Source organism: Ahaetulla prasina, chromosome 7 (genome assembly GCF_028640845.1).
Source record: "Ahaetulla prasina isolate Xishuangbanna chromosome 7, ASM2864084v1, whole genome shotgun sequence".
NCBI lineage: Eukaryota > Metazoa > Chordata > Lepidosauria > Squamata > Colubridae > Ahaetulla > Ahaetulla prasina.
The window spans coordinates 69807293-69834028 of NC_080545.1; the positions used below are offsets into that span (position 1 = coordinate 69807293).

Below are 26736 nucleotides of genomic sequence, written 5' to 3' on the forward strand. Positions count from 1 at the left end.
AAAGGAGAACCACAACTGGAGATAAAGGAGACGAGATTATCTGCAGAAAGGAAAAGCAAGACATGGAATAGTCACTGCTCATCCATACTCAAGAAAAAAAGGAGTTGCTGATTTCCTAGCTGTAATTCATTATTATAATCACCATGCACATAAGTAATCCACCTTCTAAATTTAGCTACCATCTATACATTATGCAAATAGCACTCACAATTCCTCTTTCAGATCATTCTGTCTTGCCCAGCTGAAAGAACAGCAAAGAAATGCAGAGGTCACCACAGCCTGAATTTTGCACTAAATGTTTGCTTAAATACTAATTTATAGTACAGTATAGTATAGTACTTGCAGGACAAGGTAATTACTGCAATTAAAAAGACAAAGTAATCTAATTAAGTCATCAGAATAATAATGCATAAATAATTCAAGTAACAAGTAAATATAACAATAGAAGCTAGAATAGATTATATATTAGCTAAAACAGGGGGTGCTAGAACAGAAAGTGATTGTACACAGAATGGCATCAATAAATCTTTATTTCTACTCTGGTATTCACACATTTTCAGACTGTATTTCAGAATTATAATAGCTCAGTGCTACTACTAATGATATTATTCCAAAATAGTACACTTTATACACTTCTTCCTGCATAACTATGGAATTGCTACCAGCATCAAACCTTGTTTATATTCAATGTTATCTATAATTTGTTTGGAGTTGCTTGTTAAAGTCACAGTCTTCTTATTATACATATTCCCAATAATCTGGGGAAATCAGTTCATGTATCTCCAATTTTAACATGAGAAATTAGGATCACACTAATTTCTGAATGTGAGCCAAAGGATCACATTAGACATGCTAGCATTCCTCACATCTTAAAAAACAAATTGTGAAAGGTTTGTAAACTAGGTAGGTATAAAATATTATTTTAAAAAAATGTTTGTGCTTTTTAATTTTTATTAGTTTATAATATATAATGCAAAAATATAAAAGAAAATAGTAGGAAAATAGGGGAGGAAAAGTGGAAGGGGGGGAAAGAAAGAGAAGGTGTTGACTTCCAACTCCCTTTGGTGCAGTAAAATAAGATAGTAGCATCAAACTACAACTTTTACATAATAATATTATAAACAAGTCATTTCTATAACAACAAACCTATTAACTGGTAAAACCCAAAATCAGAGTTTCATTTTTTTCCCCACCTCTACAACAAAGACCCGAAGTGGTTTCCAAGTAGAAACAAAAGTAATTGTTTTTTTTTTAATCAAAGCAGTCAATTTGGCCGTCTCTGCTAACTCCATCAGCTTTTGCAAACATTCATCCATTGTAGGCATCAAAGTGTCCTTCCATTTTGGTGCATAAAGTAATATTGTTGCCGTCAACATATATAACATCAAAGTTCCATTTTTTTTCCTAAGTCTTTTTCCATTAAACCCAGAATAAAAGTTTCTGGTTTTATCTTTATATTCAGTTTGAGAATCTTCTATATTAAGATGTGGATCCTACTCCAATATTTCTTTGCTTTGTCACATGCCGACCATAAATGATAAAAGTCTTCTTCTTTACCCTTACCTTTACATTTCCATTCATTTGAAATACCTTTATACATTCTAGGCAACTTATCTGGTATTAAATACCAACAATACATCATCTCATAAATCTTTTTCTTTTAAATTGTAATTTAGTGTAAATTTTAGACCTTTCATCCACATATTCTCCCATTGTTCCAGTATTACACTACATTCAAAGTTTCTGAATCATACAATGCTTTACATATTCGTTCTTCAAAATATTCAAATTCAGATAAATATTTTACTCACAGGCCAGAAGTTGGCATTCATTGTTTGTCTCCTCATTGCTATCTGGTCCTTTCAGATATGCATGAATTAGCCCATGATGGGTTCATGTCTTATACTTCTACCTTAATCCCCCCAAATCAGCTCTACTACATTCAGGGAGGGCATCACCTTCTTCAAAGGGATATAGCTATGGAGATTTTAAGTCATTCAAGTCATGGTTGCCTCAAAAGTGCTTTTGCAAAAGGCAACTGGGCTTTGTTTTTCCTTGAAGACATTTCACTTCTCATCCAAGAAGCTTCTTCAGTTCTGAAGAAACTTCTTGGATGAGAAGCGAAACATCTTCAAGGAAAAAGAAAGTCCAGTTGTCTTTTGGAAAAGCACTTTGGGTTCCTCAGAGCACCCTTCTTTTTGCAAAATACCTCTCAACCTAATCTGAGAATTATGAATGTTTCCCACCAGAGTGGTTATTATTCTATTCCTAAAATGACAGAATTGTAGGCACTTTTCTAAATAAAGAAATCAAATTTAAAGGATATTAATTCAATCCCACTATCTGAATTATTTTGATAGTGATCTTATTTTATTCATCCATTACATGTATAGCTTTCATGCAAATCTCATTTTATTCTGTAAAACAAACGAGCACATGTTTCTTCCATGTACTAGAACTATATATATCATACAATCTCTTTACAAGATTGTATAGAGCTCTCTTCTCTCAGAAACCACTTAAGATCATGGATTAAAGTCAGATTGGATCTTTGCAGTGAATTAGTTCAATCAATATACTTTAGGAGTGCTGGATAAGACTCAAAATTGACTTGGATAATTTTGGGTGGCATATATTCCTTATTCTGAATAAGAGTACAATTTCTATATCCTTGAATGCCATCAGCTTCCATACCTGTCAATGTTAATATTATAAACTATCCTATATCAGGCTATTTGTTGGGTGATCCAAGCTGGACTTTCTTACTTTGACTGAATTTTCTTTCTTTGAATAGGGTTGCCATTTGGTGAGTTTAAGACTTTTCACATCTAACAAATCTTTGGTATTTTTCCAAATTGTATAGTGGGATTTATAAGAAAAAAGAAAAGCAACAGAGACATATAACATGCCTCCTGCTTCTGTTTTATGTTGATAAAATAAAAACAAAACCACAAGTGTAAAAGACCACAAGATGTTTTTCATTTTTTTCATTTGAAAAGAAAAACAGTTATTTCTCCATCTGTTTGAATCAGTGTGGAAAACAACACACCCGAATTCTGGCTAAGTGTGCATATGGGAGTGTATTTTAATAACAAGCAACTCTTTACATCTCCTTAAACAAAAATTCTGTACTCATTAGCATGCAGGCATCATTCTTACAACAATCAAGTTCTTTATAACTGTGTTAAACAAATATTATTTTACAGATCTCATTGTATAGATGAAAAATTCAGAGGCGAAGGAAACAATTTCCCCACGATCACCATGGTCAAGATGGAATTTGAATGTAAATCTTCCATAGCAAAAAAACAACAATTAGCTTTTGATCCTCTAGGCTAATGAATGTTTCAGAGGAGGAGAGAAACAAATATCCATCTGTAAACACACTTTTCAACTGTTCCAACGTTGATGGACCAGCCAACTCAAAGAATATAGGAACTAACAACTCATTCCACTGATTATTGTTTAGAGCCTGACTTTGGCTAGAAGATTCTTTCCTTAAAAAACTAACATTCAGGATTACCATCAACTTGGCAATAATTCCCAGCTCCAAACCAGCCATTTGCCAAGCTCAGCCACACAGTAATATGTATTTATTTTGGCCAGGTTTTGCAGCATCTCTGGAGTCTATTAGTTCACTTTGTCCTTCATCCTATTATTCCAAGTAAATTTATCTCAGATAGCATCATTATTCAAGAAACCTCAAGACAGTGAGTCAGAGTAGGCAGGTGTCAATGTAGAAAAATCTAGTCTTATGGGTATAAAAATATTGTTGAAACTATTCCCTGGTTTCCATCATCCATACCTAGGCACACGCACACAACTATATCCTGCTTCATTTACTCAGAATTCCGTGCTTGTTTTCTGTCCAGAAAGAATTCCTGTACCAGTTTCTGATTCTGCATACGCTGACTCTGGAAAATGGAAGCAGGCCACTGATCATCCTTTCATTCGCTTGTCTGTCTCAGAGATGGTTGAGGAATTTTGCCATTACAGACTTCAAATAAATATTTTCTTAAGGTTAATCAACCACCAAACAAGGCGGTACAAGCCAGAAGTTTCATTTTTTGCTGGTAACTTTTTTCTTACGAGCAGCAACCAGGTCATAGAAGGGATCTCTAGTGATGCTGGTTCTAAAATAAAGAAAAATAGAAAGAATATTAAGATTTGGCTATTAGCAAAGCACTGATTGCCTCCTGCACAGAACACAATGGAATCTTTAAGCTTGAAGCTGGGAAAAGCAACAGGCCATGTGATAGCTACGTACATCCATGTTTCTATATACTTCCAACATCTTCCATGTTTAGAGCAGAGGTGGGATTCAACTGGTTTTGACCAGTTCTGGAGAACCGTAGTGGAAATTTTGAGTAGTTCAGAGAACCAATAGTAAAAATTCTGACCCCACCCCCATCTATTCTCTGCCTCCCAAGTCCCAGCTGATTGGATGGGAATGGAGATTTTGTAGTAACCTTCCACTGCCATGCCCACAAGCCACACCCACCAAGCCATGCCACACCCACCAAGCCACACCCACAGAACCAGTAGTAAAAATTTTGAAACCTACCACTGGTTTAGAGGTTACTGAAATTATACAGGAAGGAGGGCTTGACAATGGCCTTCATATTCTTTCTAGGGAACCTCAGTGGTTACCCTAAAAAGTTGGATACTGGGTTTAGAGATTTCTTCTCATGCTTAAAATGATCATGGCAATGAAAATAGGAAATAAGGAAGAGAGTACTGCTGAAAAGAATATAAAGCTTTATTCCCTCCCAGTTTTTGGTAATGAAGTTGGTATTTTTTAATCAGTGTTTGAAATGTTTGCCAGGACTCTCTTTCCTTTGATTTATAGGATGAAGTGACCCTATCTCTTCTCACTCCTTGGCAAATTTCATCATCAAAAGTATCCCTATTTTGGGGGGAGACCTCAAAAATAAATGCAGTCAGGTGGTTAATGCATGCATGTTTCTTTCTTGATGATTGCATAGGAAGTCAAAAACACCAGAGAGAATAATGCAAAATTTCAACTGCAATATCTCACAGAAGAGCCGTTTCATGAAATGATGATAGGTGCCTCTGTTAAAGCCACACTAAAATACTCTGATAGTCCTTATTACTGAACTCTTTCCTTCTGGGGCCTTCTTTTCTGCGTCATTTTATCCTGCCATAGAATGAAAGCCTTTCCTCCTTACTGTATGGCTTCAATCCATAGGTCACGGTCCTCCTGGGAGGCTGCAGAGATCTTATAGGATTGGTGCTTGCCTTCAACCACTCTTCCATCCCCATCAGTCTTGCAGGCTTTGATCTTCTGCCCTTTGCAGTTTGCATTGAAGAGCTCAAAGCAGTTCTGAGAGAAAAAAGGCGGGAAAGCAGTGAGAATCAACAATACTATTCTCTCCAATATCTGATATGGATGTACACATCTCTTTTGTGCTTTGGTGAGAAACATCCTGGACTATGACCCAGAACAAAGATCCTAAAGGACTTTCATTTACTTTGACCTGAATATCTAGGGATGATAGGGCTGCTAATCCAATACATCTGGAAGAGGATGCTATTTTGCACACTTGTTTCATTTACATGTGGATTTATGTATTCAACTGGTTTCACCTAGTCCACCACTTATGGACTAATATGCAGAATGGAATGCAGTTAGTTATTGAAATTATTATCTTACAAAATGAGAATTTCGCATTCCTCCAAATGATGCAGCATAGTTCCTAGACCACCCCCATCCATAAAGTAGCAACATTCATTTTACAATGTACATTATAAGAGGATATTGGGAGCTAATTAGATTCAGTTCCAATAAAATGCTAAATCATGGAAGACATTACATGAAGGAGTCCTCTGCTCGAGCACTTTCCCCTCTCTGTTTTCCTGCCTTGCTTTCCTTCTCTTCCATTAGTCATTTGATGGATTTCAGCATACCCCGGTTTTAATTGCATTTTACCATTCTTGTATTAGCCACCTGAGACCATACACGGAAAAGCAGAAAATAAACATCTTAAATAGATCAATTGATTACTGCTGGACCGGCAAACTATGGTACATACGTATTTTGCAGACCAGGAACAGACATTAGGTTTTGTTCCTGTTTTCTAACCTTGGTTTTGGATTTGCTGAAAATAAGGAAGTAACCAAACTAGAGAGTGAAGAGATAGAAGGACAAGGCATTTACATATAAATAAATTTGTATTCATTGGATACTTATCAGAATAGATATGAAAATAAACAAAACAGCCCAGATCCTATGTTGAGTCCATTTTTAAATAGATTTTGAAGATTTGGGATACAGAAAAAATGATTTTCTGGAAAAGGCCATAGTTTGAGGTTTCATTTGAATCCCAGATCTTCAGAATGCTTGTGGTCTGGGAATAGGTCCATGCTATACTACCCAATCTGATTCTGATTTTTTTTTTTTTGAAGCATCTCCCAGTGAGTAAGCATGTGCAGGCTTGGCATAGTGTCAGCTGTTTAATGAAAGGAAAATACTGGCCAGGAATTTGTTTTTGATCATTCTTTGCTGGTCCTTGGCAAGAATCAGCTATTTGATCTCATTAGGATTATCCATCCAAATGATATGCAAGAAGTTAAAAGATCTGATATCAGCTCTGTAGGGCAGTTTAGCTGCTTTAACTTGGTCTACTCCTTTAATAATTTTCCAGCATGGCATATGGCATTATGTATAATTGATGAAATTTCCTCTCCCTTTCATTCTGATAAGTACACTAGGAGACAAGGTAGGAAACTGGCTTCTGAACTGGTACCAGTTTTTCTCCAGTGGCGTTTTCTGATGAGATCATCCTGACTTCTGTGAAGTCTGTATATCTTGGGTCTTTCTTGAGTCCAAACATTGAAACAAATGGTTTCTTCTCATCTTTTAAAAGACGATTTTAATGTAGATTTCACAAAACATTCTCTTAGAAGCTCCATGTTGAAAATATGGAACAGATATAGACTATGCCTGAAAATGCCTTTATGGGTCTCAGCACAAGAAGCATTTCATAAGAAAGAAACAGCAGGTAGAGAGAAATAGTTAACCTATTGAGAGCTGTTTGAACAAGAATATGGAGAATATAAAATGAATTCAAGAGAACAATTTGTTGCAGAGGGTTTTAGTTTTAATGGAGTTGTTTTTATCATGCTTGGTAGACTTGTAAAAAAAGGCCATCAAATTGGACTTCCAGATGAGGAAATGGTGGACTAAAGAAGAAAGGTGTTTGTTGGGCGGGGGGGGGGGCATAACCAAAAAAAGGAAGCAAGTAAATTTTTACAATTCGGAGAATTAAATGGTTCATATAACACACTAAATTGTAAACATGGAATAATAAAACGTAATTGTTGAATTTCCATATCATGCTATGCCCAAACAAATAAAACATGTATTTAACATAATAATCTTGTTTTCACATACTATTTATATATTTGTTATATACGGATTATATTTTTATTTTCTGTTATAAAAACATAATAAAAAATTAACAGCAGTTAAAACACAAAAGTACAATAAAAATATAGTAGGTGCTATGGCTGCATCTATTGTTCCTGAAATACACTGAAGCAGAAATTAACTTATTTTAGCCCAATCTAGCATGTTTTACAAACCCAACGGCAATGACTTACTGGTTTCTTTGGATCATCTACTGGTCGAACTGATAGGTTTTCCAGTGGGATAATCCCTAGAGGCTCTTTGTCCTAGTAAACAGCAGAAATCATAAGTGAATTGTCCCAGTGTGCACATAATATCAGTGAAATTAATGTAAATCTTAAGTCTCCATTTCAACATGTCTGGTAGAAGACTTAATTTCTTTTTCTTGCATGGGATTCCAGTTTAGAAGAAAGAAAGGAAGGAAGGAAGGAAGGAAGGAAGGAAGGAAGGAAGGAAGGAAGGAAGGAAGGAAGGAAGGAAGGAAGGAAAGAAAGAAAGAAAGAAAGAAAGAAAGAAAGAAAGAAAGAAAGAAAGAAAGAAAGAAGGAAAGATAAAAAGCCCTATAGCTGGAATGGGAAGCAGAATAAATGATTTCTTAAGAGTTTGGAATTAAGATTAAGACTAACCTTTATTGTCATTTTTTTATTGTGAGCACACTAGCACACATTAAGAATGAAATTCTATTGCCTGCTCTCAAAAGAAAGTGTATATCTACTCATACACATACATAACACACATATACACATATACATATACATACATACGCATACACATGCATGCACATCAAGGAATTTTATTTATTTATTTATTTATTTATTTTGTCACAACATCATATAAAAAGATTATATAGTATATAAACATATATATGAGTAAATATTAGGAGGTATAAGCATATATATATATATATATATATATATATATATATATATATATATATATATATATATATATATATATATATATATATATATATATATAAATATAGGAAGAAGAAAAGAAAAACAATAGGACAGGAACAATAGGCACGTTTATGCACACCCCTTATGGTCCTCTTAGGAATGGGGTGAGGTCAATAGTAGAAAGTTTTTGGTTAAAGCTTTTAGGATTATGGGAAGGGACTATAGAGTCAGGTAAAGTATTCCAAGCACTGATGATTCTGTTACAGAAGTCGTATTTTCTGCAATCTAGATTAAAGCGGTTAACATTAAGTTTAAATCTGTTGGTTGCTCTTGTATTATTGCAATTAAAGCTGAAGTAGTCTTTAATAGGAAGGACATTACAATAGATGATTCTATGAGTTAAACTTAGGTCTTGTCGAAGGCGACGGAGTTCCAAGTTTTCTAAGCCTAGGATTTCAAGTCTGGTGGGATAAGGTATTTTGTTGTTTTCAGAGGAATGGAGAACTCTTCTTGTAAAATATTTCTGGACACGTTCAATTGTATTGATGTCAGAGATGTGGTGAGGGTTCCAAACAGGCGAGCTGTATTCTAGAATTGGTCTAGCAAATGTTTTATATGCTCTGGTTAGTAGTGTAGTGTTTTGGAAAAGAAGCTACAAGATTAGGTTTACAACTCTTAGAGCCTTTTTTGCTATGTAGTTACAGTGGGCTTTGGCACTTAGATCATTTGACATGAAAACTCCAAGGTCTTTAACGGGGTGGGGGTCATCTGTAAGGTAATGTCCATCAAGTATGTACTTAGTGTTTGGGTTCTTTTTTCCAATATGTAAGACTGAGCATTTGCTGGTTGAGATTTGGAGGTGCCAAGTTTTAGACCAAGTGGTTAGATGGTCAAGGTCTTTTTGCATGATAGATGCATTGTCTGTGGTGTTAAATAGTTTGACATCGTCAGCAAAGAGAACACAATTACTTGCGATATGGTCACAAAGATCATTATTATTATCATTATATATTATATAATAATATTATCATTATCAAGTCATACAACTTCTGCTTTAGAAAGGAATCAGGGGAAGAATTCATTCCAGAAAGAAAAAGTAATGAGAATGTGATTGACAGATGATGCGCACTCTCCCATATAATTTTCAAGAGCTACAGAGCCTTCTGCAAATGCAATCTGATTGTTGTGGCCTGTCAGCCACTGGCCCCTCCAGCAGCCAAATCAGGGGAGTAGGAGGAGATGTGGGAGTCAGGGTCATCATCAGGGAGCCTGAGGGCTCCAAGGGGGAAGAGGGAATGGAGTTGGCAGAGAGAGAGAGAGAAGCAGAGCCTGGGCCATCCGTCAACCCTCAGATGGAGAGTCAATAGCCCCTAGGTCTGGAGGTGGCTGATGAGGAAGAAGAGGAACAGCTGGGTCTAGTGCCTGATGCATGGATGCGCAGAAGGCAGAAATGAGGAGAGCAGAGGGAATCTATGGGCCGATCCTTGGGACAGAAGAGCCACCGCTGCTAGTGAAGCCCCACCCTAGCTCTGGGGATAAAAGGCAGGGGGCGGAGATGAATAGATGTGACAGACAACTATTCATCTTCCGGCTGGATGGACTTGTTAGCCTGCGGTGAGAGAGAAACTTTTTGCTGGGGCTGCTGGCGCTCCTAATAAAGGAATCTTTGAGTTAACTTCAGAAGGTTTGTCATGTTTGGGAAGCTGGGTCAGAAGACAGATATTCATTCACCTTGCCATGAACTGAAACCATCATCTCAGTATCGTGAAGGATTCTGCATCCTTTCATCAATTTTTTCTCATGTTGATTGCTTACCTCTACAACCAGAAGTTGTGAACCAAGCATAACCAAACATGAGGTGTGGTATAGGGGTGCTATTCAGAAGGTTCTGACAGGTTCTGGAGAACCGGTAGCGGAATTTTTGAGTAGTTCAGAGAACCGGCAAATACCACCTCTGGCTAGCCCCAGAGTTGGGAGGGAATGGGGATTTTACAGTATCCTTCCCCTGCCACGCCCAGCAAGCCACCCCACGCACACAAAACCGGTAGTAAAAAAAATTGAATTCTACCATTGGTGTGGTAATGTGGAAGACCGTAAAGCTGGAAGACTTCTGCTGGGATATACCAGCAAGATAAAGTCAGGTAGTGGGCTTTCCTCCTTACTCTTCCTGAATACAGCTATGGCTCAACAGAGCAGACAACGTGGAACTTGGACAACTTTCTGATTCACCTAAGCTCTAGTTTCTAGCCAAAAAATCTTATACATTGAAGATCATCCCTGAGGATGCTCTTACCGTGGTGTATTCAAAATAGTAGAGGCAATTATCTGTCAGAATGAACCAGCGGCGTTTCCAGGTCTTCACTCTGCCTCCTGGAACAAAAAGAGAATGAAATGAGCTAATTAGGGTTGTTGTTTTTAATAGATATATAATGGTAAAGCTTCTTATCACACATCCATAAAAATGTGTGGTACTATATATCTCAATATGAATTAACAAACAAACAATATTTGCTGTAGTTAGTACAGCCACTTCATCAAAATAGCAAAACTTAATTACCAGTTTTTTTGTTTGTTTGTTTGTTTTTCACATTTTTGAGCCATCCATCTCCCTCAAAGAAGGGCTCTGGGTGGTGTATAATAAAACGTGGAAATAGAAAACAGTGTATAAAATTTAAAAATGTTAGAATTAAAAGTTTTTTAAAATTTAATTTTTTTTAAGGAGGTAAGAATAATTAAACCCCATTAAAAATTATTTGAAGGCAAAGGGAGGGGGGATTGGCACCAATACATGGTGCCAATACATGCCATAACTATGTACTCCTTTGAGCTCCCCACACAAGGCACAGAGCCATATTGTAACCCTGTTTCAGAAGGCCAGTGTCAGGGTTCCAAGTAACACCCCCAATGAAAGAAAATTCCAAGGCCTGAGTTTCCTTAAAGTTACATTTTATTAGAGATGTCATATTGGCACATCTGGGGAAACACAAATCTGAAAGCTTCCAGGGTTTCCCCACCCAAAGGAAAGTTCAAGTCCCTGCCCAGCACCCACATGTCCATCGCATGGTCCAATCAAAGCACCATCCCAACTGGAGATACCTCCCAGTTCCAGCCTCCCAGATGCAGGGCAAGATGTCCTTGAATCTCTGAGAAAAGAATGTTATTATGGCTATATATCACCCATGCTCCATAGAATCTCCCCTCCTAATTTCCCACAGTAGTAAATGTGGCAGGTCTGAAGGCCCAATACAAAAGATGGCTTTCAGGCCCGATAACCAGGAGAGTGGGAGCTTCCATCACCTCCAGGCGAAGGGGGGTGATATCCCATAGGACAGGGAGCAATGGCAGAGAAAGCTCTCTTCTTAGAGCCCACCAGTCAGAATTCTATAACTGATGGAATCTGCAACATATGTAATGGGATGAAGCCAGTTCCTTAGATAGTCTGGCCCAGGGGTGAAATCCTGCAGGTTCTGACAGGTTCTGGAGAACTGCTGGAATTTTTCAGCAGTTCAGAGAACTGGTAGCAGAAATTTTGAGTAGTTCAGAGAACCGGCAAATACCACCTCTGGCTGGCCCCAGAGTAGGGTGGAAATGGAGATTTTGCAGTATCTTTCCCCTGTCACCCCCACCAAGCCACGCCCACCAAGCCACACCACACCCACCAAGCCACATCCACAGAACCGATAGTAAAAAAAATTGGATTTCACCCCATGCTGTGTAGTGTTTTACAGGTCATAACCAACACTTTGAATTGGACCTAGAAGCAAACTGGCACCCAATGTAGTTTGCAGAGCATTGGGTGTTACATGTGCCTTTCCAGGGCCATCCAGTATAGCTCTTGCAGCCACATTTTGTACCAATGAAAAGTGGTGGGATTCAAATAATTTAACAACCGGTTCTCTCCCCTAATGATTTTTTCCAACAACCAGTTCACCAAACTGCTCAGAAAGTTAACAACTGGTTCTCCCGAAGTGGTGCGAATGGGCTGAATCCCAAAACTGCAGCTGAAGCTTCTGAAACTTTTCAAGCATGGCCCCATGTAGAGTCGATGGAAATAGTCCAGACAGGAGATGACCAGGACATGAGTTACCAAGCAGAGCACCTTCCTATCCAGGAAAGGAAGTTTGCCTACTCCTGATTAAAAGAGACGAAATTAGAATTCTGCCCTATAATAACCTACATTTCATGGCACAACGTATACAAAATTGTTTCTAGGTCCATCATCCAAACCTGAAGCTCTTGCTGCTGTAAAGATAATTTTTTCAGCTTATTTATGCTAGTTTTTTTTTAAAAAAAACAACAGTGTGTTGATTTAGGGCAGGAAAGAGGAAAAATATCCATCTCAAGAGCCAAATATTATTTGATACAGGTAGTCCTCAACTTACAACCATAAGTGAGCCCAAAATTTATGTTGCTAAGGGAGAAATTTGTTAAGTGAGTCTTGCCCCATTTCACACCTTTTCTTGCCACATTTGTTAAGTGAATCACTGCAGTTGTTAAATAAGTAACATGGTTGTTAAGTCAATTTAGTTTCCCCATTGACTTTGCTCGTTAGAAGGTTGCAAAAGGGGATCATATGACTTCAGGACTCTGCAATCATCATAAATGTGAGTCAAATGTAAATTACGTGACCAAGGAGATGCTGCTGTGGTCATAAGTCTGAAAAATGGTCATAAGTCACTTTTTTCAGTGCCGTTGTAACTTCAAACAATCAGTAAGAAAGCTGTTGTAAATCAAGGACTACCTGTGCTACCTCCAGAAAAATGATTCACATCATAAAATGGCACCAAAGGCCCTCCAAGCCTATCTCCCAAATCCCCTTTTTTCTCCCCTAGGTATCATCCAGTTCCCACAGTGGGATTGAAGATGACACTGTGTTAGAGAACCAACACTTGAAAAGTTTCAAAGTCGAACATTCAAAACTACAGCAGGTAGTTATTGGCAGTGGTGAAATTCAATTTTTTTTACTATCGGTTCTGTGGGTGTGGCTTGGTGGCCATGGTTTGATGGGCGTGGCAGGGGAAGGATACTGCAAAATCCCCATTCCCTCCCCACTTCTGGGGGAAGGATACTGCAAAATCTCCATTCCCACCCCCTGGGACTAGCCAGAGGTGGTATTCACCGGTTGTCTGAACTACTCAAAATTTCTGCTACCGGTTCTCCAGAACCTGTCAGAACCTGCTGAATTTCACCCCGGTTATTGGCCTGCAATCATTCCTTTAGCGATCCCTTGAAGTTACAATGGCACTGAAAAAAGTGATTTATGGGCCAGTCTTCTCACTTAGAACCCTTGCAGAATCCCCAGGGTCATGTGATCAAAATTTGGGCATTAATAACAATTGCAGCATCCCAGGGTCGTACGATCATCATTATAAGCTTTACAGACAGCTTTCGACAAGCATAATCAATGGGTAAGCTGGATTCATTTAAGAACAGCATGATTCACTTAACAACTGAAGTTATTTGTTTAACCATGGCAAAAAAAGGTCATAAAATAGGACAGTTCTTGACAGACACTTTGTTTGGCAACAGAAACTCTGACTTATGGTAGTAAGTCTAGGACAGGGGTGTCAAACACACGGCGTCATGCTGTCGTCATGTGACATATCGGGCCTTTTTCCCCCTTCGCTAAACCAGGTGTGAGTGTGGCCAGTGCATGAGGCATCCAGCCTGCAGGCCGTGAGTTTTTCAGCCCTGGTTTAGGACTACCTCTACATTTCTTTCCCTTTAAAAAAGTTATGGAATGGCAAAGGTTTCACAGTATCGCTTGGCTTCTCGGTGAAAGAAGGAGGGAGAGATGATGTTTAAGTAAAATTGGGACTTTGCCTTAGGAAGCTTATGGATCTGATTCAATTGGAGCCAAAATACTTTATTCTTTCTTTACGGCTTTTGATTTATACTTTTAAAGAGCACAGAGGAGGACTTCAAAGAGCAGCCAGGAAGAAGTGTGCACTATTAATCAGAAATAAGCCTCACCGGCTTAATCCTAATAAGCAGGTTGATGAATTAGTGAAACAAAGTATATGGATGAGAAAGGAAAGAAAAGATTTAATGAAAATCATCTCTCTTTGAACGGTGAGCTGCTGTACAAATTATTGGTTAAATTACTGGTTCTTGACAATTCCGGTTCGAATTGCCTGTTCATAAATTCTGTTTATTATGCAGGCTTGAAACGCCTGTCAACGGAGCCACATAGCTTTCCATTTATCCTTTGAAAAAGTGTCCCCAGCATTCTCCCCAGCAACTGGCCCTCCAGGTGGCTTTCCTCCAGCCCATTAAACGATGCCAGTCAAGTTACCCAGGCCAAGTGAGGAGCAAAAAAATCAGCCACTCTGTTATGGCCTGGTGCTGTTTGCAGGAGTCTCTAGAGAAATATATACCAGAGCCAAACACCAGGGGTCATTCTTGCCCCATAGCTGAAGGCTGGCTGCCTGGTTTCTGCTGCTGCAGTCCTCTGCTACAATATGAACACAACCCTTTTCCTTGAAAAAAGATTTAAATTTGAGTAGAAATCAGGAGCAAAGGTTGTTTTCTTTTCTTCTTTCCCTTATTAGCAAATTACAAGTGGGTTACCTAGCTTGAGGAGCCAGCCTTCCCGACTAGGGTTGAAGAAAGTGTGGGTGAGATCATTTCCGTCGTCCTCTGGGATGGAAAAGGGTTCGTTTTTGATACTCTCAAATAAATTCTGCCAGGGAAAAGAAGAAGGTAAAGCAAGGGAAAAACGTGATGAGTTTTAATATTCGGTGTACCAGGTCAAGGTATTTATTTATCTGGTGCAGTAATAGGCCTCCTCATTTGAGATCTCAGGTAGAAGGCCTCCCTTCCCATGCCACCTGTTCCTTTTGATTGGTATACACCTTGACTGGATCTGGAACCAGTCCTTTCAATGGACAGTCCTTTCTGTTTATTAACTGGCAGTTTGCTCTTTCTTAAGATTAACCATATAGATCAGTGATGGCAAAACTTTTTTGCCACTAGGTGCTCAAACAGGAACGTGTGTGCATGTGAGCGCGCCGGAGCTCCAGAGCCGGTGGCCGGTACGCAAGCGTGTCTTGGCCAGCTGGTTTTCACGTTTTCCAGACGAATATGTGTGCCGGCCAGCTGGTCTTCATGCACGCTGGAGCACAGGAAACCCGAAGACCAGCTGGTTGCCGCCTGCATGCCTGGTTTTTTTGGCCATTTTTAGGCTGTTTTTCAGCCTGAAAAACGGCCCGAAAAATGGTCCGTTATTGGCCATTTTCCGGCACTCCAGCACCTGTGAAGACCAGCTGGCTGGCGCGCATGTGCACCCCGGAAACCAGAAGAACAGCTGGCAATGGTGCACGTGCCCACAGAGAGGGCTCTGCGTGCTACCTCTGGCACGCATCCATAGGTTCACCATCACGGATATAAACCAAACCAACCTGAGTCTCTAAACATATGTAATATAATTGTGTTGTTAGGAGTACACGTACAGTTTTGACTGAATCACCAGACATCTAGTATTACCACTGATACAGTGGAGTCTAAACAAACTTCTTCATCCATCAAAATGAGATAGACATATGTTTTGCAATTTTCTTTTTTTTTTAAAATGAAGGAAATTAGCTAAACCACTTCGTTCTATCAGTTCTCTCTTTACGTATGTGTGTGTGTGTGTATCACTTCCTGCAATGAAACTATGTTTTCCTGCCATTCCTCTCAATCTAATTTGAAACCACAATCATAAAGCGTATGCTGTGAATCACACATAAGCCCCACCAACTTAGTCCTAATAAGTAAGTTGAAAGAAACGATGGAAAGTAAAAGAAAAGAGCATTCATCACTAATGAAATTACCATATTTTTCGGAGTATAAGACGCACCTTTTTCCCCCAAAAAAGAGGGTGAAAATCTGGATATGTCTTATACTCCGAATGTAGCCCCACCCAGTTTCTCAAATGGAGGTTTCAGAGACTGAAAAAAGCATCAGAAAAGAAGCCCACAAACAGAGCTTCAGAAAAGAAGCTCCCAAACAGAGCTTCAGAGGCTTTTTTTCTGAAGCTCTGTTTCAGAGACTTTCAGAGGCAGAAAAAAAGTTTTTTCTGAAACAGAGTTTCAGAGGCAGGAGAAAAATGAAAAAAAAAAGCAATGCACAGACCTCACAACCAAGGATCCTGTTGCTAAAATTCACCTCTGGGAACAGCTGATTGGGGCTATTCTGAGAGGCTAATCCACCTGCCAATCAGCTTTTTTCTTATTTTCCTCCCAAAAACTAAGGTGCGTCTTATACTCCAGTGCGTCTTATACTCCAGTGCGTCTTATACTCCGAAAAAATATGGTAATTCACTCTATGCTCAAGAGCCAGTTTAATGGAGTGGTTAAGGTATCAAGCTATAAATCAGGAGATTGTGAGTTCTAGTCCTGTCTAAGGCACAAAGTCAGTTTGGTGATTTTGGGCCAGTCACTCTCTCATAGCCATAGGAAGCATGTAATGGCAAACCACTTCTGAAATTTTGCCAAGAAAACTGCAAGAACTTGTCCAGTCAGTCTTCAGGAATTTTTTTTTTTAAAAATGACCTGAAGATAAGCACAAACAAATATGCTCAGGAAGTGTATTTCCATTTTACAGCATTTTCTTAAATCTGAGAGAACCGTAAGTTCTGCGTATGTGCATATAATTTATTGCTAGGTTTCCGGGTTTTTAAAAGTGATTTCTCATCCAATGAAGTAATAAAATTGCACTACTGGGATATGATGTCACATATTATGTAATGTTCCTGCAACTTCCTGAAATTGCTCACACAGAAAGCTCCACTTTTACTCACAAAGTAATTTCAGATTCCTATGCAAAGTTGCATAGGGGTGTTTCAACATAATTTTTGAAAGCTGATACTGAATTTGTACAGATTTGCAAACTTTTACAGAAAATACTTGTAGCGCTATAGTACAAATCAAACATGCTATGAAACTCTATTTAAGAGCCTGAGCACTGAAAGGAGAAAAATGAAAAAGACTGTATAATTCCAACACTTGCCCACATTCAGTAGAAAAGTGAAAGGTCATATACAGATGCAGATATAATTGTGATCATCAAGAGTTCCCATTAATGTAAGGAAGCTTATGTATATGCAGATGTTTACTAAAACATAGCTGTGAAGAGCACTGCTGATGGGCATGTTCATTTATAGCTATCAAGTATGATTCTGTTTGTATTTCATATACTTGGCATTGATTTTTTTCAAGTTGTGTTTTATCTAGCCTACACCCTTGTACTTTCTTAATGTTCCATTCAAATCTGACAAAGTTTTTTAAAAAAACTAAGATAATCTGAATGGAATTCTTTACTTGAATATGTGATGATTTTCTTTTGTGTCTCATCTCACATGCTCCCTTCGTTTGTTAGGATTTAATGTAATTAAAAGATGTCAGCCTGGTCTACAAACTGTGAATACAAAACAATCAACCTGGTTCTTTGGGGTACTTGGCAATAAATTAGTGCATCTTCTTTAGACTTATGACACTATGTATCTAATATGCTCACAGTAATTTGTTTTTCTTTGCAAACAATGCTATTTGTAGATACAATTAAGCAAATTCTCCTATTACTCCATGAGTATGAAAGTGTATGCTGTACACTTTCTGAAGTGTACACAACCATTAAAACCACCAGAAATCTTTTAGAAAAGTTGTGTTCGTATCAATAAAACAGATGACATTTTCAGTTTATTTTTTTACCTTACCTTCAGAAGCACTTCTTGAAGATCTACTCCATTATTGATGCCTCTGTTCATGGACATGAACCGCTCAAATGGAGGCTTATCTTTGACATTTGGATTGTGGAGGCTGGTATTCAACATGATGACTGAGAATGAAAGGATGTAGCAGGCATCTGACAAAGAAAAATATAGCGTTACTAGCTGACTATAGTGGGTTTCTGAAAGATATATATATATATATATCTTTCATACATATCTATATATGTATGTATCTTTATATATATAAAGTTTAAGTAAAACCTTATATATATAAGCTTAAAACAGCCCAGAATCTTCTGGAGTTGGCAGCCATAGTAAATGTAAACATTGAGTAAAACAGTAGCAGTAGGTTCTAACCCTTTTCAAAGATATTGTGCTATCTCAGGTATTCTCTGTCCAGCTTGGCACCTATTTATTTATGCTTGCCTTTAGGTCCTTAATGGCTTTTATAATTTTCAGGAAGTCCTTTTTATTTTAGGGGTGCAGAGCATACTCTTCCATGTTAATACTTATCAGGATGTGATCGGTGTTATCCTTATCTTGTTTGTTGCTTTTAATTACTCCCCTAACCATAAGTTGAAAGTAAGATAAAGGTAAAGGAATCCCTGCAGGTTTTGCTCTGCTGGTCATAACAGACTTTAGGAGTGGTGCTCATCTCCATTTCGTTAAGTAATTGAGCCAGCACTGTCCAAAGACATTCTGACATGAGATCACATCACAGCATGAAGCGTATAGCAAAACATGGAAAACTGTTACCTTCCCACTGAAATGGTACCTATTTATCTATTCACATTTACATGCTTTTGAACTGCTACCATGTTTCCCTGAAAATAAGTCCAATTCAGAAAATAAGCGCTATGAATGTTTTCTGCGCATGCACCCAATATAAACCCTATCCCCAAAATAAGCTCTAATTAAGCACCTGTGTAGCTGGCTGCCTGACCATTCCATCTGGTTGCTCATGGTGCCACTGACACAAGGTGAGGTGAGGCAGGGGGTGGAGCTACCCAACGTACACACCAGCTTACCTCATGGCCCCCACCGCCAGGCCATCCCCACCCGACAACTACCTCACAGCGGCAACACCAGCAGCCATGTGCAGCAGGAGCCCATGTGGCTGCTGGCCTACTACTTCTTCCGGCACCAGCACAGTACCAGAGAAGGAGGTTGAGTGATGCACCAATGGTGCAGCCATAAGGTGAGGTGGGAGGGTGGAGCTGCTCCACATGAACCCACTGGATTACCTCGGGGCACCCACAGCCAGGCTACCCACACCCTGACAACTGCCTCACCTTGCAACCATGGCACCAATACATCACTCAGCCTCTTGCTCCGATGCTGCACCAGTGCCAGAAGAAGAAGTGGGCCAGTGCCATGAGGCAAGGCAGTTGTCATCAGGGCATAGTTGGCCTGGCTGTGTGGGCCTGAGGTTAGCTGGTGCAGGGTGCATGGGGCAGCTCCACCCCCTCGCCTTGAGGTGGCGGCACTCAAAATAAGACATCCTCAAAAATAAGCCCTAGTGCTTATTTCAGAGCCCAAAAGAAAATAAGACTGGGTCTTATTTTTGGGGAAACACCGTAGGTTGCAGAAGCTGAGGCAAGTGATGGGAGCTCAGTCTATCCTACAGTGGTAGGACTCAAACCACTGGAGTCTAGACCTTCTCCAGCATCTTTTAAGTCATTGAGCCACTCAATAAATTGCAAGGCAGTGCAGAAAATATACATTAACTGAAGCAGCTAGATCCTGGGCTTGAAAGTTAGTAGATAATACAGAAATAGTATAGACACATTGATTTGAAGCACAGATTGAAATCAGACAGGCATCTCTAGCCACCCTATTAGGACTAGTGTTTTAGTATCCAAAATAAATATCTCCATCCATTCATTCACCTGTTGACTGAAAAATGCCTGGGTTACACTGACAATACCAATTGGCAAAAGCTTCCATCATACGGTCAATCTTCTGGGCTTCTCCAGGCAAACGGAAGCTCCATAGAAACTGCCTGTAAAGAAAACCATACATTCAGAATGTTCTGTCAGAATATGTCATAGAAAATAGAAATGCCTGCAAGTTTTACCCTTATGATGTTCCAGACATTACTGAAAGCATGCTTAGTCTCTTAGGCCTTGGTAGAGGTCGGTTGTTGGAACCCTTTTTTTAGTTAACTCCAGTTTTGTTTTTCTGGTGAGACATTTTCTTTTTTATATGCATTTATTTTGTTTCCTTTTACATATAAACTGCCTAGAGTCACTGAGGAGTTATGTGGTGTTAAAATTCTAATAATTAAATTAACAATTCTACTATTTCTGGTAATGTTTTTCAGCTGATGATTGATTAGAATAGAATAGAATAGAATAGAATAGAATAGAATAGAATAGAATAGAATAGAATAGAATTTTTATTGGCCAAGTGTGATTGGACACACAAGGAATTTGTCTTGGTGCATATGCTCTCAGTGTACATAAAAGAAAAGATACGTTCATCAAGGTAATTAATTCATGATTGATTAATTGCATAGATACTTTGAGTTAATTGAAAAGAAAAGGACAATCCTTTCTTTTTGCAACAAACTGAAGTGCCATTTATAATTGTGACTTCACACATGTGACCTAGGATTTTCTTCATACAAAGCAGCTGTGTTCCTCTAAGACATATAACCAGTTCAGTTATAAATCTAGAAGCTACATTTCCACAGTACACTAAAAACTGGGTTAGGTTTTGTGGCTTAATTACTTATTTTGTGGACTTGAGCCATTTGGATAGCTTCTGGTTCAAGCTCAGTAACCATCTTGTGTGAACACAGCCAAGTGCTAAACTATTGGATGGATTTCTCTTCCATGCCACAAATTTAGAATCATTCTTCACAGTGGCAGAGTCTTAAATCCTTACTGGTTTTACATAGCAAGGCTGGAATTTATCTACATATATATATATATATGCATAGAAGTGGAACAAAATGCGTGAGAGAATTTCTCCATTTCATTCACATCGGCAGCATCTCAGTTGGTTCCCCTCTAGAGAAGAAAAATGAGCATCAAGCTCAAAAGAGAGCCATAGAATAACTCTTCAGAGTTAGAAGAGATCTTGAAGGTCTTCTAGTCCAACCTCCTGCTCAAGCAGAAGACCCTGTACTATTCTAAACAAGGGGTCATCCAGACTCTTCTTAAAAGCCTCCAGTGATGGAGCACCCACAACTTCTGAAAGCAAGCTGTTCCACTAGTTCATTGTTGGAAAATTTCTCCTTAGTTCTAGACTGCTTTTCTCTTTGCATGTTTTAGAACTTACCGTAGTGCTTGAACAAGGTTGAGATTGGCAAACTGGTGACATTCTACAAAAGCCTGGAGAATCTGGAGATTCAGTGGATCCCTGGCAGGAGAATAGGAGCAAGATGAGAGACATGGATTTTTCCCCCCACCCCCAGGCATATTTTGCTCCGGGCTTGAAGGGCAGAAGTGAAACATAGATGTGTTAATTCACTGACAATGCACTTACCTTTGTCCCAGGTAATCTCCTATGGCTGTTTTATTGAGTCCTTCTCCCTGGTAAAGAAATTTAGCAACTTCTTGTGCATCCAAGGAGAGTACCTTGTGCTCAACCAGATATTGAATACCCTGTTTGAGAAAATAGAGGAGTCCTGTGAGTTAACTGTGAATGGACTGTTGGTTTCAAGAAACAAACAAAAACATGTAAAATAAGGGACTATAACAATGAGTGATGGTTATTGATATATAGGAATAACTTAGCTTAACTGGTTCTAGTTAAATAGTACCAGTTCCAGTTCTGATCAAGATGATAATTGTCTATCAAAAAGAAAAATTAGGAGGGTCGTGATAGCTATCTTCCAGTACTGAGGGGTTGTCACAAAAAAGAGTGGTTAGAGTTCTAGAAGTTGTGAATGCTCCATCACTGGAGGTTTTCAAAAAGAGATTGGACAACTATTGACCTGGACCGATAGAAGGTCTCCTAATCGAGCAGGAGCTTGGACTAAAAGACTTTCAAGGTCCCTTCCAAACCTGTTATTCTATGTTCTTTGTTCTATGACTTGAATTTATTTTAAGCCATGAATTATCCATTATCTCAAGTCTCAGGAATATTCAGTTGACTAAAGAAAGAGATAATAGGTTGTATAACTGGTTAATAATTTCTTCTCTATGTATTTTAAGATTTCCAACAGTTTTCTTTCTCAAAATTCAGCTACAACAGTTGGGCCACATGTTCCTAGTAAGCAAAGTATAGCCAGATTCTGGAGCTCTGCTTTAGGCCCTGTGATTGTGGGAAATCAGAGCTGAGATTTCTTAAGAGATTTCTCTGTGATGACATCATAATCACAGGGTTCTCTTTCATGCATAAGTAACTTCCTTAATTAATTGCATCAATTAAGTGAAGGTACTTTGTTCCACCAGTTCCTTATTTTATTTTTAAATGTCTTCAACTTGCAGCTGTGTTTACAGTAGCAACCCTCAATGTGAAGGTAAGTGGGAAATGATTTTCAGTGTCGATGTTTTAGTGTTTACACACACATTCTTATTTGAAGAAGAAGAGTTTTAAATACGGCTGGATATATTTTCTAGTTGAAAATATAGTTTTGCATGGGTAGGTTCTTTAATAACCTACAAATTGATCAGGAATGATAATGCAACTAATAAAGTGATCTTAAAACACAATGGATATCAATCATCCTATCAAATTATCCTTTTTTCTTAAAGGCCTTGTTCATATTCAACACACCTTTACCCCATTGTAGTAATGTAGGTAGCTGCTTTTCTATTAAGATTCTAACTACCATTTAATGATTGAATGGTCACTTTTGACTGTAGTGTTGTTAGTAAAAGGAAGTAATTACACTGAAAGTATCAGAAAGAAATAGTTCAGTGTGAAGTGCAATTCACAATGAGTTACAGTTAGTGGAATGCACAGAGATAATTACATCTAGAAAAGAAAGATAAGAATAAAGACAACCTCAGCTCCAAGATGAAATTAGCTGCAGTTAACATAACTGCTCTTTAGTAATTTTGATTTTCCTTTTCAGATTACAGATTAACAGAGTTGGAAGGGACCTTATAGGTCATCTAGTCCAATCCCGTGCTCAGCAGGAGACCCTACACCATTTCTGACAAATGGCAGTCCAGTCTCTTCTTGAAAGTCTCAAGTGATAAAGCTCCCACAACTTCTGAAAGCAAGCTGTTCCATTGGTTGATTGTTCTCACTGTCAGAAAGTTCCTCCTTATTTCTAGATTGAATCTCTCCTTGGTCAGTTTCCATCCATTATTCTTTGTCTGGCCTTCAGGTGCTTTGGAAAAGAACTTGACCCCCTCCTCCCCATGGCAGCCCCTCAAATCCTGGAACATTGCTATCATGTCTTCCCTGGTCCTTCTTTTCACTAGACTAGCCATGACCAATTCTTTGTATGTTTCAGTCTCCAGTCCCCTAATCATCCTGGTTGCTCTCCTCTGCACTTGAGTCTCAAGTATAAGCTATCAATTCCAAAGAAAGGAAAGATGATTGGATAAAATACAAATGTGATCTTCATTCATTTGTTTGTTCTAAGGAAGTGGATGTCGGAAAGGATGGACCTGATCATAAAAGAGCATAATATTTTGTGTATTCATAGCATTTTTCATCAGAAAAAGGACTTGGTTGCTTTCTGATCATTCATTAGAAAGAGGATCTAGATTTCCCAGAGCTGGACCTGCCTTTCATTATAAGGCTTATTTCATTTCTTATAATTCATAGTGGTCTCATTACTTGGCTTTCAAAACTTTCATTCAAGTTTTCTCATTTCTTCCATTCTCTTTTTCATGTAGTATATTGTACATAAATGTCTATGGAGATTCTCAGTCATCCATGTCATGGTGCTTTTTTTCAAGAGGCAACTGGACTTTCTGGGTTTGTTGTGTGTTTTTGTTGTTGTTGTTGTTGTTGTTTTGAAGATGTTTTGCTTCTCATCCAAGAAGATTTTTCAGCTCGTTTTTTTTTTTTGAAAGACATTTCAGTTCTCATCCAATATACACCCAATCTATGTATATTTTACATAGCTATAAAAATTGGCTTAGCTAACAATATGTGTGTGCTTTATTTAAAAAAAAACAAAAGCAGCTAAGAGCCTTTCTCCAAGGCTGAGTTAATGTGCTATCCGTCAATCTTTGAGCCAGCCAAAAACTTCATTGGCATTAAAGTTGCTGCATCCATCTATTCTTCTATTGGCACAATGCTACCAAATGGTGTCATCCTTATTTATTACCCATGGGGCATATCCAAGGACTTTGGAGAATTTCCTCCAAAGGAAGGAGTTTTCCTTCCTCTTATCATCATCTGACTGAAAACAGCTATCAATTACACTCTTTATTTGGGGGATAGGGATCGGGAGGAGTTGAATTTTTACCAATGGCTGGTCTGGAAGATTTAGTAATCTATAGTCAAAATTCACTCTGACTTTGAGGAAATATTTTGCATACTTGACTTCAACAGGAGCCCGACTATTATCTGACAATGGGGATCATTTTGATATGGGTTTAATGCACTAAATCCTCTCAAAAGGAACAAAATCTTTAGTGCTTTTCTTGAAGACCATTAAACCCATATTCAAAAGCAGGGCAAACAATAGATAACTCGGGAGGGTGGGGTTGTCATGAAATAGCAGAGAGAAAGAGAACTACTTTCTTTCTTCCTCTTAACCATCCAGCCTATATACCACCACTTTTGTTTCAGCTGCTATTTGAGCTGATTCCTAAAATGCACATTGGCTTTGAGACATCGTAGGCCAAAAGTAATTCCTTCCTTCCTTCCTTCCTTCCTTCCTTCCTTCCTTCCTTCCTTCCTTCCTTCCTTCCTTCCTTCCTTCCTTCCTTCCTTCCTGAAATTAGCTGTTTGAAACATGAAAGCTGAGATTGTCAAAGACCTAAATCTGAAATTAAATCGCAATTGTTTGTTCCTACCTTAACAGGATCCATATTAAATTTCTTCCGTCCAATGCTCAAGTTCTTATCCCTTTGAATAAGTTTGCTGCAAATGTAAAGATAGAATCAGAGCTCAGGGAAAAACAAAGGAAAGCCACCTTCTGTCTTTTCTAGCTGTTTTTTGCTAAGTCCCAAAAATATATACCAAACTTCCCCCATTGAATGCATTCAAGTTCAGTTTATACAACTGATTTACTTAATTTTAGGCACATTAAATCTCAGTCACTTACTTGTTTTATATCAGGCAAAATATAGGTACAAATTAAACATTGCTAATTTGTGAAATAAAAGGAACAATATGAAGCAGAGTAGATCTCCCCTGGTGTCACTCTCTGCCCATCTTATGGAGCTTTTCATGGAAAAATTTAATTAATTATAAGTAATATTAAAAGCAATAAAACCAGAGTCAGTTTGGTCTAGTGCTTAAGGCCTCAGGGTAGAAAGCCAGAGACTGTGAGTTCTAGTCCCACCTTAGCCATGAAAGCCAGCTGGGTGATCTTGGGCAGTTACTCTCTCTCAGCCCAATTCACCTGACAAGTTTGTTGTTTGTAAGGAAAATAGAAAGAATAAGGTATGTTGGATATGTTTGCTGCCTTGAGTTATTTATAAAAAATAATAAAGCTGGTATATAAATAAATATTTCTATTCTATTATATACTACTACTTCTATAGTATAGTATAAATAAGATATATACTACTCTTGCTCTCTGTAATCTTATGTTTCAAAGTTTCTATTACATATATTGTTTAGAAGATCGCTTTAAGCACTTGTTTGGATAAGTATTTTTGTAATTTTGTCTTAGTAATGTTTTCAAGGAAACTAGGAAACGCTGTATAATTGACTTGTCAAGTTGATGGCATATAATTGTTCATAAAGATACGCTTATCCTAACCAAATAAGCAAACCAAAATAGCAATTTAAATTTAGAATTTAAAGAAGAAACATTTTGCATTTTTGACTAGTCTGGCTTAAAAAAAACACTTAGATTGCTTGTGTTCCTTGCACATATAAAATCCAGCTGTTTTTATTAGATGAGTTTCTAATCCCCCCATGGAGCTCTCCTGGGTCCTGAATACCTGATACAGACAGCCTGTAAACTAGCTTTTTTTAAAAAAATCAAAAACTGCTGTTACAAATTGTAGGCAGAGTTAAATGACAGAATGGCAGTTCTCATTTCAGACTAATAGATTAATCAAACAGCAAAGCAAGTTGTATAACTCTGAGTCCTCTTAAATCTCACTGCTGCAGCTTGTCCTTTATCGTACGTTGCTTAAAATTCAATGTTTTTCGAACTTTGGCAACTTTTAAAATATATGGACTTCAACTCCCAGATTCCCCAGTCAGCATTCTGGATCATGGTTAAACTCAATTCTTCACTAATTTAACTAACACAATAAAGGCTGTTAGCTGCAACAGGAAATACCTTTTTTGTATAAATTATTCACAAAATCCCTTGTATTTATGGGTAGCATGAAAAAAACAAAACCTTTCCCCCCTTTATATCCAAAGAGAACTTCTATGTGGAATATGCAACATTTCCTAGTTTTGTTTTTTTATATATTTACTGTATGTATGTATGTATGTGGCTGGCACCTCACCATGATTGTGCTTGCTGGAAGTGATCAATCTCCAGAAATATTTCAGCAATCTCTTGATTTATTTTCTGGAAGCAAGAAAAACAATAAAAATGAATACAGGGAGAAGACAGTGACCTCACTGAACGTTTTCCAAATATTCTG

At 38.2% G+C, this 26736-nt stretch overlaps 1 protein-coding gene across 2 annotated transcripts in view; it reads right to left on the reverse strand.

Moving 5' to 3' along the window:
- Positions 1 to 518: 518 nt before the first annotated feature.
- Positions 519 to 26736, reverse strand: part of CYTH4 (cytohesin 4) — a 42671-nt gene continuing 16453 nt past the window's right edge. For both annotated transcript variants that reach the window (XM_058191368.1, XM_058191367.1), the window contains 11 exons: positions 26596 to 26660; positions 24976 to 25042; positions 21533 to 21651; positions 21326 to 21406; positions 19930 to 20042; positions 18026 to 18174; positions 14899 to 15010; positions 10622 to 10698; positions 7624 to 7695; positions 5190 to 5344; positions 519 to 4133 (listed from right to left, as the gene is read on the reverse strand). In XM_058191368.1, the coding sequence (XP_058047351.1) occupies positions 4061 to 4133; positions 5190 to 5344; positions 7624 to 7695; positions 10622 to 10698; positions 14899 to 15010; positions 18026 to 18174; positions 19930 to 20042; positions 21326 to 21406; positions 21533 to 21651; positions 24976 to 25042; positions 26596 to 26660 (1083 nt within the window). In that variant the 3' untranslated portion in view covers positions 519 to 4060. The remainder of the gene's footprint in view (positions 4134 to 5189; positions 5345 to 7623; positions 7696 to 10621; positions 10699 to 14898; positions 15011 to 18025; positions 18175 to 19929; positions 20043 to 21325; positions 21407 to 21532; positions 21652 to 24975; positions 25043 to 26595; positions 26661 to 26736) is intronic.